Genomic DNA, 16652 nt, shown 5'->3' with positions numbered 1-16652 from the left:
AATAATAATGGATTTTTATGACTAAAATGGTCATTGCCTTATTTACATGAGAAATAAAAGAACATGGGTAAATGCACTTACCCGGGAAGTGTTTCCCAGGAAAAACTTACCCAAATAGCTTATTTACCTGGATAAATAACCTACCGAAAAGCAAGGTTCAAAGCATCGATACGATATGCCCCGTATCGAATGTATCATATCGTACCTTTTGGTCTCGATACGCCTATTTACAAGTGTTTTGGGACCCTGATTTATTTTAATAAAAAAACCATTAAAAAGTCTTTAAAATTCATTAAAAAAAACATTAAAAGTGTGTTTTTAAGTATCGATACACCCCTACCAATACATAGGGGCGTATGGATACTTTGATCATTGTCGAAAAGCGAACGGGGCCTAACGAGTAAAACTAAAACAACCTAAATACCCATACCTCGTCAAACTTCAATAACTAGTCATCCATGCTCAAGAGATGAAATGCTGAATGAGACATTTATAAATTTAAATTGTTTTTCATTTTCCACTATGAACGTCTATTTCAACTATTACCAAATCACTCAAGTCTTACATATAATCACTCTTCTTTCCTTCTTAATCTTGGTTCGAGTTGATTGGATGTAATGCTGCCTGAAATGACACCCTTTGATCCTTTGTATTTCGCATAAAATTAGCTATCTATTAGGGCTGCAAAATGCTCTCTATATGGAACATTTGGAGGTTTCATCTAGGTAATTTATTACTAGTATTCAATTCCAAAAGAGCCTCATCTGAACCCAACTTATAATTTTATATTTGGATGCGAATATTGTCGGATTAAATTTAAACCATGCCATATCCGATTCAAATCAGATCCGTTACAACCCACTATAAAGAAAGCTAAGTGAATTTTTATCAAGAAATTTCTCTCAAATTTTTATTTCTTACTTTCTGTCAAACCAAACAGCTCTATTTTCAATCCCCTGACCTGAGTGCAGCGCACGCGAGTATAGGTAGCATAAGCCAGTCTGATTTCTCTGTCTTCAATGTATTGAAGATGGGGTGGAAGAATTGGAAAGCTGAGATTTTCCCAACCAAGTCGCAGCACTGCTCCACCTCTACTCCGTTGGATCCGTTGCGCGGAAGTAGCAGAAGAAGACCAGAATAAGTATCCATGATATGTTGTACTTATCTTCTTGATTGATGATGCCAACGCTACTTCAGTCTTTCAATCTTGGCCGGTAACACTTACGTCTTACCCCATTTCTTCTCTTTTATGCTCATGGCTGCAACTGTTTCTTTCTCCTTTTGCATAAACCCTCCCCACCATCATCACCAACCTTTCTCCCTATTCAAACCACATCACACACTGTCCACATCGATATCACCTAAACCTGCTCACCCTCTTCTCCTCGTCCATAAATTAGACACTTGTAAATTCAGACCTTCGTTCTCATCCTCCTCCTCCCATTCTTCTTCTGAATCCTCCTCTTCTCCTTCGCTTCCTCCTCCTGCATCTTATTCGGCTGAATCATATCTCAACGACCTACAGAGAACAGGTCGATTTCTAATTAACGATGAACTCAAGCAGCTCCAAGTCTTACAGAGCTTCCGATATTCCTATGAACTTGATACGGGGTCGTTGTCGGTTCGCGTCATGGATGCACAAGAGATGGATGCTACAGTTGGCTTGCTCTCGGAATCGTTTGCAGAATCCATGGCGCTGCCTTTCCGCTATGTCCATCTACTAGCATTCTTGGTGAAGCAGTACATGATTGAACGAAGAGCTCTAATGCCGCATACAGCAACTCTAATTGGATATTACAGAGGAGAGAGTGGTGAAGAGGAGCTGGCGGGTACAGTTGAGGTTTCTTTCAATAAGAGGGGTGCCAATGCTTCTCCTCCGACGCCTACTCCGCCCAAGGATTCCCCGTATATATGCAACATGACTGTGAAGAAACCGCTTCGAAGGTATGCTTTTCTTGTTGGCTTCTGGGGCACGGGTGTAGTTTTCCATGATTAGCAATTAGTTTAGTTCGTTTTCCTTTTTTTCTTTTTTTTTCCTTTCTTCCCCGTTTTATCACTTCAATTCTAGTGGGGACTATAGGGTTCTTTGAGGTTAAGAATGGATTATTTTTGGGTTTCTTGTTGATTTGAATTCATCTTCATTGTGTTTAAAAGATGGGTAAATTTTACCTTTTTTTAATAATGCTGTTGGGTACTGGGCTAATAGGCAATTACTTTCATAATTTGGAGATGGACCGAAAGGAATTAATTGTCAGTCTTATTATGCATTTCAAAAATAAAAAATGTCACTCTTCTTATCAATATTAGCATTCATATTACCTTTTATCATTTCTTTTCTTTTTTCCTGGTGATTCATTTTTATCAATATTAGCTTCCATATCCTGGATCCTTTTTTGTTTTTGGTAGTTTCAATTCTTGCTGGTGATAGTGAAAAAGTTGACACACCCTGCAAGAATTGGATAAAGAGCCGAATAGGGTTATAGACATGAACTAAGAAAGTAATGGAACATTTCCCTCAAGTGAATTAGGTATTATCGAATTCTTACTCTTCTAGTGAGACAATCCACTTAACTGAAGCAAAAATTGAGATTCTGTTGCACCATCTTATGCTCAACTTTGCGAAGCTCTTTTCTTATTAGTGAAATTTCATCTCACATGAGGTCATATTTTTTATGGTTGGTATCTAGTGGGAATTGGAGAGTTTCATAAACTAGTGATTGAAGCAAAATAGTGAACATAACTTTTTTTTTTTTATGAATAAGTAGTGAACAGAACATTAGCACATAAGAGGAGCAGAAGGTCAACAAAACCACCCACAAGTGGCTGCAAGTGACTACCATCCACAACTGTTTATCTATAAAATACTAAAACTGAGAAAGCTCTAAAGCTCAGATTGTTCTTTTATATTATTCCAATGTCTCGTCTATGCATAAACAGTATTACTGGTTTATGTAGTTTTGTGAAAGAGTTCAGAAACTAACGGAATTTTGAAAATGGGGAGTTGAACTATACTCCTTTATATGAATTAGTCCTAGCATTTTGGTATTGCCTTACCTTTGACAATTAGAGTTGGCAAACAATGCTGGTGGTTATCCACATGTTCCATACTGCCATCCTATCTCTGACTGCTTTGTGGCATATTACTTCATTTGGGTAATGGAGCTAGAACGGAGAACTTGAACCCAACCTGAAGTACTTATGCATGTCCTACTGGCACTTAAATCAAGAGACTCAGTTTTCTTGCTTTTCTGTCATAAGACTCCCATAGAATAATTCATAAGTTGGTCTGTCATTTATACTTTAAGCACCACTTCATCTGTTTATCTAGTCCAGGAGCCAAGTATAAGCAACATAAGCTCCAACATGACCCATTAGTATCATATCTTGATTAATTGACATTGTTGGCCTTTTATCCTTGGTTCTTAACATCTTTATATATTGTCAGTGTTAACAAGCATCCTTGCTAACTTATCCCTTGATTCATATGGAATTTGAACTATTATGAGGTTTTAATTTATAGGAATGTTAGTCATGAAGGAACTGTGCTTATGTATTTGATAAATTGGATAGACAAAGCTTTGGTGTATATGCATGATCTTGTGTCTGGATAGAACCTCAATGAACACCTCTACAAGCACTAAAATTTGTTAAGGCCTCAAAGCGATAACAATTGATCTTTTTGTTTGGATAGTTTTAGTGTCACCTTTCTTCTTGCTCTTGTTCCTAAGAGTAGAGTTATATATAAAAGAATAACAACTATGCTGAAATATCACCAAGCATTATACAACTTATGTAATTTTCTTTTACTTTTAGCTGTTTATGGAACTTTTAGTCTTCCTTGTTTGACAAGGAAACTGTTGAAAAGTCTCTTTTTTCACTTTGTTGAAGTCAAAGCACTAGAAAGTAGAAATACAAAGCTCACAAAGAGTAATAGTATGATAACTATAGCATGGTTACGGTCCCTTTTCCCCTTAAATTCTTTCAAAACCTACGTTATTGAGCAAGGGGTTAAACATAAATCACAACTTCTTAAGCATGTGAACATCCTTTTTGGACGTTCATATCATCTTGAATGGTGATTTTTAACAAAAAATTACATGTTATTTTGGCATATTACAATAAGGCGGTGAATTTTCATTCTTCACCTGGTTTGTGGTCTTCCCCATGTTATCAAACTAAATTGGGATGGATGTTCAACTGGAAACCTGGGACCTTCAGGCATGGGCAGGGTACTTTGAGTTTATGAACGGAGGAGGGACTTTTAGTTTTACAAACCAAAATGACATATGCAACTCCAAGAAAGCTGTGATTGGCTCACTTATATGCATTACATGTGACCAGTTGTGTTAACATTCATAATGTTCTAGAGAGGTTCATTGAGTGACTCCCATGTTTCAAGGGAATAAAATACTCTTACCACATTCTTAAGCATTTTGTTCTCCTGGTCTCGAGCTCAAGCCACATGGCAAATTGTCTTGTTAAAGAGCTAGTTATTAAGGGCATTTATGTTTTGTGGAAAATGTATACTCTTGATTATTTTCTCCTTTCATTCTTGTTTTTGTTGGGTTTAGTGAAGTTTCTTTTAGAAATCACATCCCTAAGAAGGGTAAATCCATGATGCTGGAAAGGTATGATACCAAAAGAGCTTTGACCAATCAAAAACCTCCCGTGAACTTTTATGAATACCCCCTTATTGGTTACCAGTTTTATGATACTGGTTGATTGGCTATAAGTTTTCTTGTATCATGTACGAAGTTTACCTAAAAGCCTCTTAAATTTATCAATTGCATGACCAGCAGCTCCTGATTGCACTGGAAGGATGATTGATTGCATCACAGTTGTCAGAAATTATAGCAGTTAATTGAATTCCACCCCAGATTGCTTATCTTTTTCACAATTGAATGCTTTTCTGAATAGACTAGGGGGCGGGCTAATCCAGCTCCATAGCCATTAATGTTTCTATGTGTGATCATCAAAGCAGACCTGGTTTTAAGTGTTTGACATTGGAAAATTTCAGGCGGGGCATTGGGTGGCATCTCCTGAAGGCATGCGAGGAACTTATATCCCAGATAACTTCTTCAAGAGAGGTGTACTTGCATTGCAGAATGATTGATACAGCTCCATTCAACATGTACACTAAAGCTGGTTACAATATTATCAAGACAGATAATCTCTTGATCCTCTTAACTTTGCAGCGACGTAAGTACTTGATGTGCAAGAAGCTCCCAGTCACAAACACTCAATCAGAACTTGGTATTACGAGTTCTAATGAGGAATCTACTTCATGAAAGGATTAGCAGAAGATATGGCTTTCCTATGGATAACAAGGTGCAAGCTATAACATAACAGCCACAGGTTTTTCCTGGCAAATTATTTCTTGTTATTCCCTATGTGTCTTGATTTATGGAGCAACATATAAAATCAACAAAATTGTACATTCTGTTACTTATAAGAAGAGCTTCATTCTTTTTCTCTTTTTGTATTTTTTTTAGCATTTCCCCTTAGCTTCTATTCTTACACCTCAGTCCAGTGGCTTCACTTGATCCTAGAAGTTGGTCCAATCAGCCGATGCATTTTTCAATCAAAGAAGTATGGCCAGGTCCTGTTGAATGTTTTTAGGGCAGGTGGTCAATTGTATGAATCAGCAGTCCTGAACGTGCTGTCCCGTTTATTCTCCCATTTCAATGAATTATATTTGCAGCCATATTCTTTGTTGTGTCATTGAACGTGCTGTCCTGCTATGCCCGACCTCAGGTGCAATGCGTTATGTATGTCAATCTGTTTAGCCAGAGTAAAGCCATATTAATCTGCAGAAGTTCAAATGGTATTGCATGGTTTCAAAAATATTTGCTTTATTTCTTCATTATGTATCTATTTATCTTTTCTAGGAAGTAGGTTCCTACTTGCCAATTTTGAGTAGTTGATGGAACAATTTTTTTTTCTTTTTTTATTATCAAATTCATTTGGCAAACTTCAAGCTTGAAGTTTATCCCATACAATTCCATTTTCTCTGATCACTTAGGTGAAAGCAAGTAAAATTGCACATTCTTTTGATTCAAACAGTTCCTTTTTAATACTGTAATAACTTTTTCAGACCATTCTGAGCGTATGCATCCCTGTTCGCAAGCCTTTCGTATTTGTGTAGAGAATCAGCTGGAGTTCTTTTACACATTCTGTCATCGAGGGTCTCTCACTGCTCTCAGTCCGAACACAGCGAGAAGCGAGGTTGGCAAACATGGTTATCGATTCAATGGTGTACGAACTCCGAACCATATCTGGGTCTATCACCTTGCGCAATTTTTTCCGATCGTTCAATATATGCTTGACCTGAACAGTTCACAAAGTACTCAGTCAAGAGTGTATGGCCAATTGGTCATTTTGGAAGCTATGAGACACCTTCAAATTCAAGAAGCAGATTGGAGAACCTCTAAAAATGGAGGAAAAAAAAGACTTATACCTGAAGTACAAGGTTTTGATCAGTGGGTCCCTGGTTCAAATCCACTGCTCTGCGCCCAGTCAAAAGCTCAAGGAGAACTACTCCAAATGCATAGACATCACTTTGTAAAGTGAGCTTCCCTGTCTGTCAAAAGACGAAATACCCAATGTTCATACCCCTATTGCAAAACATTCTTTCTCCATGGAAAGACCACTTCATATATGGAGGATAGTCCTCCCACGCAAGAACTATGGTAGGATGGAAAATGCCGTTTCCTATAATCTATTTCTTATGATTATTTTCTATGGACTTTGGACAAAGGTTCCTTCCTCACAAGCACAAAGAGGAGGATCAAAGGGCAGAATAAGATTAGAACCACAGAAAGTTGTCCAATTTAAATATTTATCAACCACATCTTTTACTGATTCAAATACCAGAATTCTAAACAGGGGTTAAGATTTGACACTGAAACTAGGTTATGGAGCACTCTGTCTAGAAGATCTAGAATTCAGGGGTCATTACTTCCACAAGGAAAGTCGCAACATACGTGAATCGGAGTAGGAGAATAAATGAAGAATTGCAATTCGAATTTAACGAACCCCATGAACAAACATACCGATGTATATTCAGGATCAAAATAGCCAAAAGTACCGAGCACCCTTGTGGTCACATATGTTTCCTGGCCCTCGGGCATCATCTTGGCGAGGCCAAAATCAGAGATCTGGTAAGCAAGAGAAACTGGTGTTACAACTACAATGCATAATTCCAACATGATTTCCGTTCAAATTAATTACCTTTGCTTCAAAATTTGCAGTTAGAAGTACGTTGGTTGATTTGAAATCTCTGTGCACAATAGGAATCCCAACTGCAGAGCCGGAATGAAGATAAGCAAGCCCTCGTGCTGCTCCCAGTGCTACTTTGAGCCTTAAAGGCCAGTCCATCTTCTCCTCACTGAGTCCTAGAACACAGATTAAGTAACTAAAAGGTTTAACTGAAGTAAATGGACGCATGAATAGGCATCAGTCGATAGGTATAGATGATGAATTATGGAATACTGTCACAGTACCGACCATTTAATTGATCTTGGAGGTTTCCTTTGTGCATGAATTCGTAAACAAGAAACCGATGCTTCCCATCAGCACAATAACCAATCAGAGAAACTAGGTTTGGGTGGTCCAATCTGCTCAAGATGTCAACTTCCACACGGAACTCCCGTTCACCTTCAGCCTCTTTAAACGGTGGCAGCTCCATTTTCTTGATTGCCACTACCTTCAGAAACCAGGATTATGAGGGGAAAAGAGAAGACAAGATCATCAAAATCTGCATATCTGATGCTAAAGTTTTATCTTGGGTTCATTTAGTCCATTATTTTTTGCAGTATTCATCATCAGCTGTGATTCAAAACGTAGGAGCATAATCTGATTGGGGAATGCAATTCAGGGATTAGATAAAGTGGCAAGTCGAGCTTTAATGGTATTGTGATCAACTTTACATTCAGTAGTGTTTATTTTCTCGTAATTTTGTTATAAGCATCTGTGGAAAGCTGCCCACATACCTCTCCTGACCTCAGAATTCCTCTGTAGACCCGACCGAATCCTCCTTTCCCAAGCAGATTCTCGTCACTGAACGAATGCGATGCTTCCTCCATTTCCTTGAGTGTGAACACTGATGACCCTTGAAATCTTCTCGGGGATGGATTATGATCTTCAAGTTGCCAGTGCTCGACGGATTTGTATATCCCTGAAACAGAGTATTCAATTTGTTCAACTTCAGGATTTGACTTTGCAATGATCAGAAACCATTGTTGTTAATTAATAATTACGGGTAAGGAAAATAAACAATGAGAAGAAGAAGAAGATACATGGGTCAACATGATCCTGGGATTTGCTTCTCCGCCTCTTGTTCCACGCTGAGACCAATCCGAAAGGCATAATGACTCTGTGAAGAAGCCAATCTGTCGAGTGTTAAAGAAAGGGATGAAATATACTAGTTGAGAAATGAAATGACCTATCTTTAGACAATTATATGATAAAGATGGTTCAATTCCCTAGTTTCGACACGCTTGGCAATAACCCACTCTCGAAATGCTCAACTAAAAGTGAAAAAAGAACTCCATTTGAACCCGTATAAATGAAAAATCTGATTTCTTTCTCAAACCAAAAATGACGAAAGTTGAAAACATTGGAAGATATACTCAGAAAATAAGGAAAATGGGTGGTAGTGTAAGAATCCTATCAAGAGTGCGTGCAGAGCAAGTGAAGTTAGATTTGAAGAAAACTCAACAACCGCATCTACCAACTTACCTTAACTTCTCGAGTAGAAGAAATAAACAAACTGGGTTGTGGGTTGGATGAGAGAGCAAGCGAGAATCGAGAGACAGAGAACCAATTAATAATTAAAGAAAAAAAAAGGTTCTTGAAGAATAAGGCAGGGAAAAAAAGTGTATAGAAAGAATAAAAAAGAGGAATGCTTGCTTGACTGAGGAAGACCGAAGAGGAGTGGTGGAGAGCGGAGAGGTGGGTGTGTTTGATAAGTGAAGTCTAAAGAGAAGATGCAACTTCTCCTTCCATTTCTCTTCCTTTTTTTTTTTTTCGTTTTGTGTTGTGACCAGAGCGAGAAAGATGGCCGTTGAGAGGAAGCTTTCAATCATTTCTTCAATTATTTCATTTCCAAAATTCACCTTCCAAATACCCCACAACTTGCAAAATTAGATTTTGGTAATCTTAAACGTCTTCGATCTCAATCTGGTTATCGTAGTAAATTTAAATATTTAAAATTTTCAATTTTAAATTACGCTGATAATTTTGATGCACTAATTCCTTATACAAATCCCGTATGGCTGTGGGGGAGCATCCGTGACCCTGACTACGGAGTCCTTAATCACAAAATGAAGAAAATGGAAGACACTCTAAAGTCTAAACACTAATGAGTAATGAGTAAGAGGGCCATAGCCATCTTTTAGTTGACGATAAAAGAGGTTCCATCCTCGAGAGTCGAGAGTCGAGAGTCGAGAGTCGAGACTGACTGACAGGGCGGATCTACGTGGAAGTTGGTGCGGGGAATGCTTTAAAAAATGTATCCACTTTTATCTTCAATAAACAAATGTATTTTTACCAAATGTTTACAAAATTAAATCAAATTACAAATTTATTTTCAATGTTTTCACTCTTACCAAACGCAATTTTATGTGCTTTATGGAGGAGAAGGCAGCATACTGCTAACTGATTAGCAAATGTTGGTAGGCATTGGGGAATGCTTTTATGGGTGTTTTGTGGACGTGCTGGGGCTTCCTTGTGTCTAAGACCATTTTCTATCTACCCTGTCAACTAAAAAAATACAAAAATAAAAATAAAAGCTCTGTGACACAGTAGTCAATTAATGTTTCAAAAGGGGTATTTATGTCGTTACAAAGAGGGCAATGGAAAAAAAAAAATCTTCAAAGCTCACTTTTGACACATGCCCAATATTTTTTGGAAAAACATATTTAAATAACCCATTTTGGAATCCACATGTTGTCACTCACGTTCCCTTGCTGCGACGTAGGGGTCTACGCATGTGTCAAGATGAGGTGGACTGGACCAAACTAGTCATCAAACAAAAGACCGAAACAAAGAGGTTTTGATTCGATTATTAGGAGAGAATGAGAGATAAATCACCTTTCTATATACAGTCAAAGCTTACCTTCATCACCATGTACTGCCCTGAGTCCCACTGAACAGTAGGCAGTATTAGTGGTAGACAGTACTCATAACTCATGTATTGCCATGAGTCCATCACATCACCATGTATTGCCACCCTCTAGCTTACAGAAGAAAAATGAAGTATCGATCCCCCTTTTCCCTTCTTTTTCGCTAACACGAGTGTGCTGTGTGCTACTGCTACATGTATACCATAAACCGGGGCTTGGTGGAGTCTGTGGCTTCAATCCACGAAATGTAATTCTTGAGTAAATTGTAAGCTCTGAATAACATGGTGGAGGTGGACCAGGTGGTCTGAGTGGTCAGATCAAATCTGTCTATAGTTCAAATACCACAAAAAAAAAATTAAAACTGTCTATTCATCATAGACCTTCATGGGAGATGTTCTGGATGTATAACTACAATGGTTGTGGGGACTAGATACAAACTCACTCTGGCCCAGTACACTTGACATTAAAAATGGCCACTGTTATCCATAAGTATGGATCTGACCCCAATACAGGGTCTCAACCAATGATTAAGGTATTCCTCTCAAAAAAAAAAAAAACACAATGATTAAAGTATTGATATGATATCCCCATATCAGTATTGATGTATCCATATATGTTTGGATATACTGATATACAAATATTTTGAAAATTTTTAAAAAGTCTCATAACTTAATTATTATAAAATAAAAACCAAAAATATATATATAAAAAAAAGAGCATCAGTCATATCAATATGCACCATGCACATCTTTGATATCTAACACATGGATATTTTAATCCTTTGTGTCAACAGCCATTGCAATTGTACATCATGAACATCTCCATCATCCTTTAGGGGGAGATGTTCCCTATGTATGGCTGCAATGGTTGTTGGGACTAGATCAAAACTTAGTCACTCACTTTGGCCAATTTGGATGATCTGACCCCAATGCAGGGTCCCAACAACCATTGCAGCCTTTCACTGGGAATATCTCCCTTGTCCTTCATGGCAATATACAACTACAGTGGCTGTTGGAACCATATGTTGGGACCAAATCCAGACTTGTTATCCATGTCTATCAAAAACTAAATTAAAGGGAAAGACAAGGAAAATGTTTATGAATGATGTTGTCCAAGAAAAGAACTCAAACCTTAAGTTGTGGGTGGGTGGTGGGGAAGTGTTTAATAATAAAATCACTTAACTTAGGACCAACAACATAGTCCAACACCTTATCAAAGATAGGACCCAGTTACTTGGATTCACCATCAAAGACAGTTGGATTGAACATGAATTTGACTTCATCTTATTTAATTAAATCGATATGGTTTGATAACATGCATAAAAGACCATCTACAGCATTCATTGGAAGAAGTGATATGTTACAAGTTGAAATGACCAAAAGAGCTCTAGGGATAGACCAAAAAGGACTTGGGTGGAAGTAATAAGAAATGATTTAAGCATTCATATTTTGACAATGGATATAATAGCACTGTAGCCAATCCTATATAATTAGGACAAGGTTTAGATGATGATGATGATATGTATAGTTGTATAAATAATTGTGTTAACAAACATTCATATAAATAATGTTGGTCTTATGTATTTTGATGATAACAAATTCATTAAAAGTACTAGTGAATGTGTCAAGTGTGCAATTATATCCGTTGAATTAAAAATAATTAACAAATGCTAGAAGAAGCAAAGTATGGATAAAATGTTGGGCAGCTAGCAATTTTGTTAAACCTCTCCAAGAAGATATTGGCTACCATGAGCTAAAAGAAGAAGAGCATCCAAATCCAAGTAGTATATGTCATGTCATATTTAGAACTTGATGTAAATCATGAGCATTAGATACACACACTGAGCTCAAACATGACCAAACTCGGTCAATTTGGACCTTAGAGACCAATTGTTAGTACTAAGTTTGATTCTTAGGTGATTTTGGACTCAAAAATTGTTTAATCTTACTTTGAAAGCTTAAGTTAATAAAATTTGGATGATTAGAATGTAGTTATGCAAGGTTTTAGGGTCTTGAGCAGTGAATAGTCAACTATAGGTTTTGATGAATTAACTACCTTTAGCAACTAAGGCATGTGTTTTTGTTGACATTGTTCATGAATAGATTATAGGTGTTTGTGAAAAATCTATTAAAAGAAGAGAGGCATTTTATTTGTACATGTGCATTAGCTGTTATTGTCCTTCGTATTCGTGGTATTCAAAGAAGGTAACACTAGTGTTGATAAGGACAATACAAGGAAAGTCTATCCAGGTATAGCAAACACATGCAAACTCTATTGGTTGTAACATTTTAACCAACACTCAAGAGGTGGCATGAGAAGAGAACATAGGTTCGAATTAGTCGAATTTCTATAAAAATCTTTGTATGCTTTACTTTTAATCTTTATTTTTCTTGTTTATTACTACTTAACTTGTTTAGTCGATTACAATACATCACTTTCTGTTGCATTGTAGGCATAGTGCACACACTTTGCCTTCACATTTATTCTTACATTCTTGCATTCATCTTGTTAAAATACTTTAGGAAAAGGGGGGAAATGTTTCAAACACCTAATTCACCCTCCTCTTCCTCCTGGGCCAGGCTATCTAGGCAACAAATAGTATATATAATTAAATAAAATTTATAATAATGAATATAGTGTTTTATATTTAAATTAATTTATTACTTATGCATTAGTTAAAAAAGATTAACTTTAATTTGTTTCAATATAATTAATGAAATAGATGCTGGTTAAATCCAAATCCAATCCGAAACGAATGGAATGGAATTCAAGTAAAGTTTAGATCGGATTGAGATATGAACCGAATCCAATCCAATTGCAGTCCTAACCAGATCTTTTACGAAGATGAAATTAGTGAAAAAAATCCTTTTTCTTTGTCATGGTCTTGGTAGTAATGATGAGCATTTGTCAAGAATCTTTAAAATTTGTAGTATTTTTAGGTAACGAGCATATGTATGCATAATTCATAACTAAACATGTTCATGAACCGGGCTCGGGCTTGACTTTAGACAAAATTAAAATGAAGCCTAACCCGAAACCCGAGCCCAATGCAATTTAAGTCAAGCCTGAAGCCCGACCCGTGAACAGATGTGATCTATAAATGGCCAACATTTAACATGAAGACTTAAAGAGTGACCAAACCGGTGGGCCTTAATTAACAATACAAAAAATTTATGAACCACCTATGTGTGTCGTTGGTCGTTGGCGATCATAAGTTGATGATAACCATCTTAATAATTGATTTAATTCCATTCTTTGTAGATGGTCAATGAGGTGGATACAATTATGTAGTCCCCCGGCCCCATTACTTGTTTCTATTAATATTTATTATTTTGATTTGTCGGAGCCCCATACATGAACCCGGAAAATTCCAGTAATTAAGATTCCACTAGTCTCAAACCTCAATGAGGATGATTGGATTAGCCTGGTTCAGTCAGATTGATGAGTGGGTTGATATCATGCTGGAAGGGCTCTTCTATGTCTAATCCACTTTTTAAAAAATTAAAACTTAACTATATTAAAACTAGTCCTTTAATTAATTTATATATATAGGAACGTGAACCCGATTAAATAAATGGGGCGAGGTTGTGGATCGGAGCAAGAACCCATACACATATCCCCACTACATCATTTTCCTTCACCATCACCATCCACAATTCAATAAAGAAATTCAACCAACTGACCAGAAATAGAGAAGAGATTTGGGGTGGATGGTCGTTGAAAATAGTTTTGAAGGATTTAAAGCCACATTCATAATATATTAAATGCACGTACTATCTATATAAAACATGCAATCCCTCATAATTTTTTCATACGCACACCCATTTCGATCTCTATTATCGATCCCTTTAGCTGCATCCTCCTTGCTGCTGCTTCGATCTTCATACAAAAATGAGTAAGATTGAGATAGCAGTGGAGGTCAAGTCCCCTGCAGATAAATTCTGGGGTGCAATCAAGGAGTCTACGAAACTCTTCCCCGAGATCTTCCCTGAGCAATACAAGAGTATCGAGATCGTGGAAGGAGATGGCCAGACCGTCGGCTCCGTCAGGCTCATTAAATATGGTGAAGGTAAAACAAAACATGCAGCTCTCACTGCCCCACTTACTTCTCAAAATTAATTGCTTGGTTGTTTCGTAATTACACATTTTGATAGTAATTTAATTACAGGGGTTCCAATCATAACGTTTTCTAAGGAGAGGGTCGAGACCGCCGATGAAGAAAGCAAATCTGTGTCTTACACTGTCATAGACGGAGATATCAGCAACTTCTACAAGCATTTTAAAGCTAGTCTCCAAGTTGTTCCAAAGGGTGAAGGGAGTTGTGTGAAATGGTGTGTGGAATATGAGAAGGCAACTGAGGAAGTTCCAGAGCCCAACCTCATACAGGAATTTGCAGTGAAGACCTTCAACGATTTGGACACATATCTCCTCAACCTCAAGGCATAAATTAATTAATTAATAGACAGTAATATTAGTAGAGTCAAAAAATAAAAAACTCTATGTAACCGGCCTGCCGGTGGGTATTTTGGTCAATAAGAATAAGAGACGTGCATCAGTGCAGGGAGCCTCTCCAAAAACCAGGACGAACGTACGATTCAAATACATCTTTGGTGGGGGTTAATAAATATTTATTTAGGTATGTACGATTAGCTTCTTCTTACATTTAATTTCTATGTTTTTCTTTTAATGTATGAAGGTCTATTTATCAGTTATGTTGGCATATGCAAATGTAATCAATTTCGATGATAAAGGCCAAGGGTCTTCTTGAAAATAAAAATAAGCTTTTCTGAATGATCGTTGTATTGACGTGAGGCCCATAATCTATGGGAAATATATAAGCATAATTAATAATAAATGTTAAAAGATTATCAGTTGGGATAATAGATCCAAATTAATTAATATAATTTATGAATGAGGAATCGCATTCAAATTTAAATTGGGACACGCGTGCCATAGACCAAACGTAACGGCTAGCAATAGCAATAGCAATTCTAGGTAAAGGCCAGTAAGCTACAATGAGGGTGCATGATTTATTTATTTGTCTCTTTGGCAGCAGATAAGGACATTAATTATTATATAAAGAGAATATTTCATGAACTTTAAATTTAAATGTTAGGTACACGGTCTCACCATGGTGATGTTATGTTCGTGCATTAATACTCAAATACTGCCAATACTAACTAATTGTCTATATTTACGTGATTAACATCATAATTTAAAATTATAAATAGTTTCACCTATAACACTCATACTCGTCCGTAAATTGGCATCAATTTCAAACTAGGAATTCTACTGGTGGACTGAACATAAAAACCCCCCATATTGAAAAGGGTACTTTGGCAAATTTGCCATCTGAGCAAGAACTTCTTGACTTAAGACAATGGGTGAAAAGGGAAATTGTCAATGGGATATAATGATAAAAGTTTAACTGCTTCAATATCAAGCTATACATACTGTCATGATTAACTCTAGCTACAACACTCCTCATTTTCTGACCCAATAATGCCTATACCAACCCCAAAATTATTCGATCCGATTAAAGACTATGCAAATTGCAAATTCTAATGTCCATCTACAAATTAAACCAAATACGGATGGAGCAAAATTTTATTTTAGCAGTAGGATAAATAAGAGGTTTGTCATCTCGAGCAAAGCAAATTCTACGTAATCAAAGCTAATACATTCTCCGAAAATACTTGCTTTGAGCAATTGCATTTTAAATGGCGCCCCCCCAGCAAATCTCTAGCGAAAATACAATAATTTATAAAGATTAAAAAAAATAGGGATGTTTCATTTGTTTGAGTAATTAGGGGGTGTGCCATGAATGGATACAGTTAAATCATTAAGAACTTTTATTTTAATGGTTAAAATTATTATTTAATTCCCGAAAAAAGACAGGTAGAGTGGAAATATGTCCCTTAGCTTTTGCTCAACTCCATCTTTTGGCTTAAAACATTATAAATAAAAAAAAAAAAAAAAGATACTTACCAAACACTGCAATTTTGTCAAAGGCGTTTGTTTAGCAAATATTTGAAAAAAAAATAACAAAAAAAGAAACAGTGGAGCCCTTTTCAACCACAATCCCTACCAAGCCTGGTCCTAAGTGGACCAGGCGTAAACAATGCTACTTGAAGTCAATGCAAATGAATTATTGGGATCAAATCTAAATGATGTATGTGCTGCATTTGATAAATGTTGAAGAAAGTGACTTATTTAATTTGGATGATAATTTAGGCTCAGCTTGGGAACAGTCAAAATAATATATATATATATATATATAAAGAGAGAGAGAGAGAGAGAGAGAGCAAACGCAATGTTTTGTTTAGAAATACCATGTAGAAGGTTTTGTACTGGAAACATTTGTATTTGCAGTCCTCCCAATTTGAGTATAAAAGGAAACTAAAGAGGATAGAAAACTGAAGAGAAAGTAAAAAAAAAAAATGGAGACTGAGAAGAAGCACAAATTCAATGTGAAGAGACTACAAACCAATAACTTCATCTCTTTACCAGCATCATCACTTGCTAACC

At 36.6% G+C, this 16652-nt stretch overlaps 3 protein-coding genes across 6 annotated transcripts; 2 read left to right on the top strand and 1 right to left on the bottom strand.

Moving 5' to 3' along the window:
• Positions 1-787: 787 nt before the first annotated feature.
• On the top strand, positions 788-5704 carry LOC148853985 (Acyl-CoA N-acyltransferases (NAT) superfamily protein). Of its 2 annotated transcripts, XM_088985826.1 has the most exons (3): positions 788-1944; positions 5018-5087; positions 5196-5704. In XM_088985826.1, the coding sequence occupies exons 1-3, from the start codon at positions 1250-1252 to the stop codon at positions 5286-5288; spliced, it is 858 nt and encodes a 285-aa protein (XP_088841952.1). In that variant the 5' UTR covers positions 788-1249; the 3' UTR covers positions 5289-5704. The 2 variants fall into 2 exon arrangements, with proteins under 2 accessions (XP_088841952.1, XP_088841951.1); XM_088985825.1 differs by having other exon boundaries at positions 5018-5704.
• A 216-nt stretch (positions 5705-5920) lies between these two features.
• Positions 5921-9069, bottom strand: LOC148853984 (putative serine/threonine-protein kinase PBL28). Of its 3 annotated transcripts, none has more exons than XM_088985822.1 (8): positions 8740-9069; positions 8298-8374; positions 7992-8176; positions 7507-7705; positions 7231-7394; positions 7053-7157; positions 6458-6580; positions 5921-6327 (listed from the first exon to the last, which is right to left on the bottom strand). In XM_088985822.1, exons 2-8 carry the CDS (start codon positions 8365-8367, stop codon positions 6091-6093), a joined length of 1083 nt encoding a protein of 360 aa, XP_088841948.1. In that variant the 5' UTR covers positions 8368-8374; positions 8740-9069; the 3' UTR covers positions 5921-6090. The 3 variants fall into 3 exon arrangements, with proteins under 3 accessions (XP_088841948.1, XP_088841949.1, XP_088841950.1); XM_088985823.1 differs by having other exon boundaries at positions 8298-8390; positions 8740-9050; XM_088985824.1 differs by lacking the exon at positions 8740-9069 and adding an exon at positions 8631-8699.
• A 4844-nt stretch (positions 9070-13913) lies between these two features.
• MLP423 (MLP-like protein 423) lies at positions 13914-14915 on the top strand. The gene is made up of 2 exons (XM_088985827.1): positions 13914-14193; positions 14293-14915. Exons 1-2 carry the CDS (start codon positions 14016-14018, stop codon positions 14568-14570), a joined length of 456 nt encoding a protein of 151 aa, XP_088841953.1. The 5' UTR covers positions 13914-14015; the 3' UTR covers positions 14571-14915.
• The last annotated feature ends 1737 nt before the right edge of the window (positions 14916-16652 follow it).

The sequence above is a fragment of the Nelumbo lutea genome, chromosome 4, assembly GCF_056320005.1.
Source record: "Nelumbo lutea isolate HS-2025 chromosome 4, American lotus-T2T, whole genome shotgun sequence".
NCBI classification, from domain to species: domain Eukaryota; kingdom Viridiplantae; phylum Streptophyta; class Magnoliopsida; order Proteales; family Nelumbonaceae; genus Nelumbo; species Nelumbo lutea.
The sequence above is the reverse complement of the archived record's forward strand: the minus strand, read 5'-3'. Positions and strand labels throughout refer to the sequence as shown.

Coding starts and splice junctions, on each gene's coding strand:
- MLP423 (XM_088985827.1), top strand. CDS start 14,016: ATGAGTAAGATTGAGATAGCAGTGGAGGTCAAGTCCCCTGCAGATAAA. Junction 14,194..14,292: donor GCTCATTAAATATGGTGAAG/GTAAAACAAAAC, acceptor ATTTAATTACAG/GGGTTCCAATCATAACGTTT.
- LOC148853985 (XM_088985825.1), top strand. CDS start 1,250: ATGCTCATGGCTGCAACTGTTTCTTTCTCCTTTTGCATAAACCCTCCC. Junction 1,945..5,017: donor GTGAAGAAACCGCTTCGAAG/GTATGCTTTTCT, acceptor GGAAAATTTCAG/GCGGGGCATTGGGTGGCATC.
- LOC148853984 (XM_088985822.1), bottom strand. CDS start 8,367: ATGCCTTTCGGATTGGTCTCAGCGTGGAACAAGAGGCGGAGAAGCAAA. Junction 8,177..8,297: donor CCAGGATCATGTTGACCCAT/GTATCTTCTTCT, acceptor ACTCTGTTTCAG/GGATATACAAATCCGTCGAG. Junction 7,158..7,230: donor CTGCAAATTTTGAAGCAAAG/GTAATTAATTTG, acceptor CTTGCTTACCAG/ATCTCTGATTTTGGCCTCGC.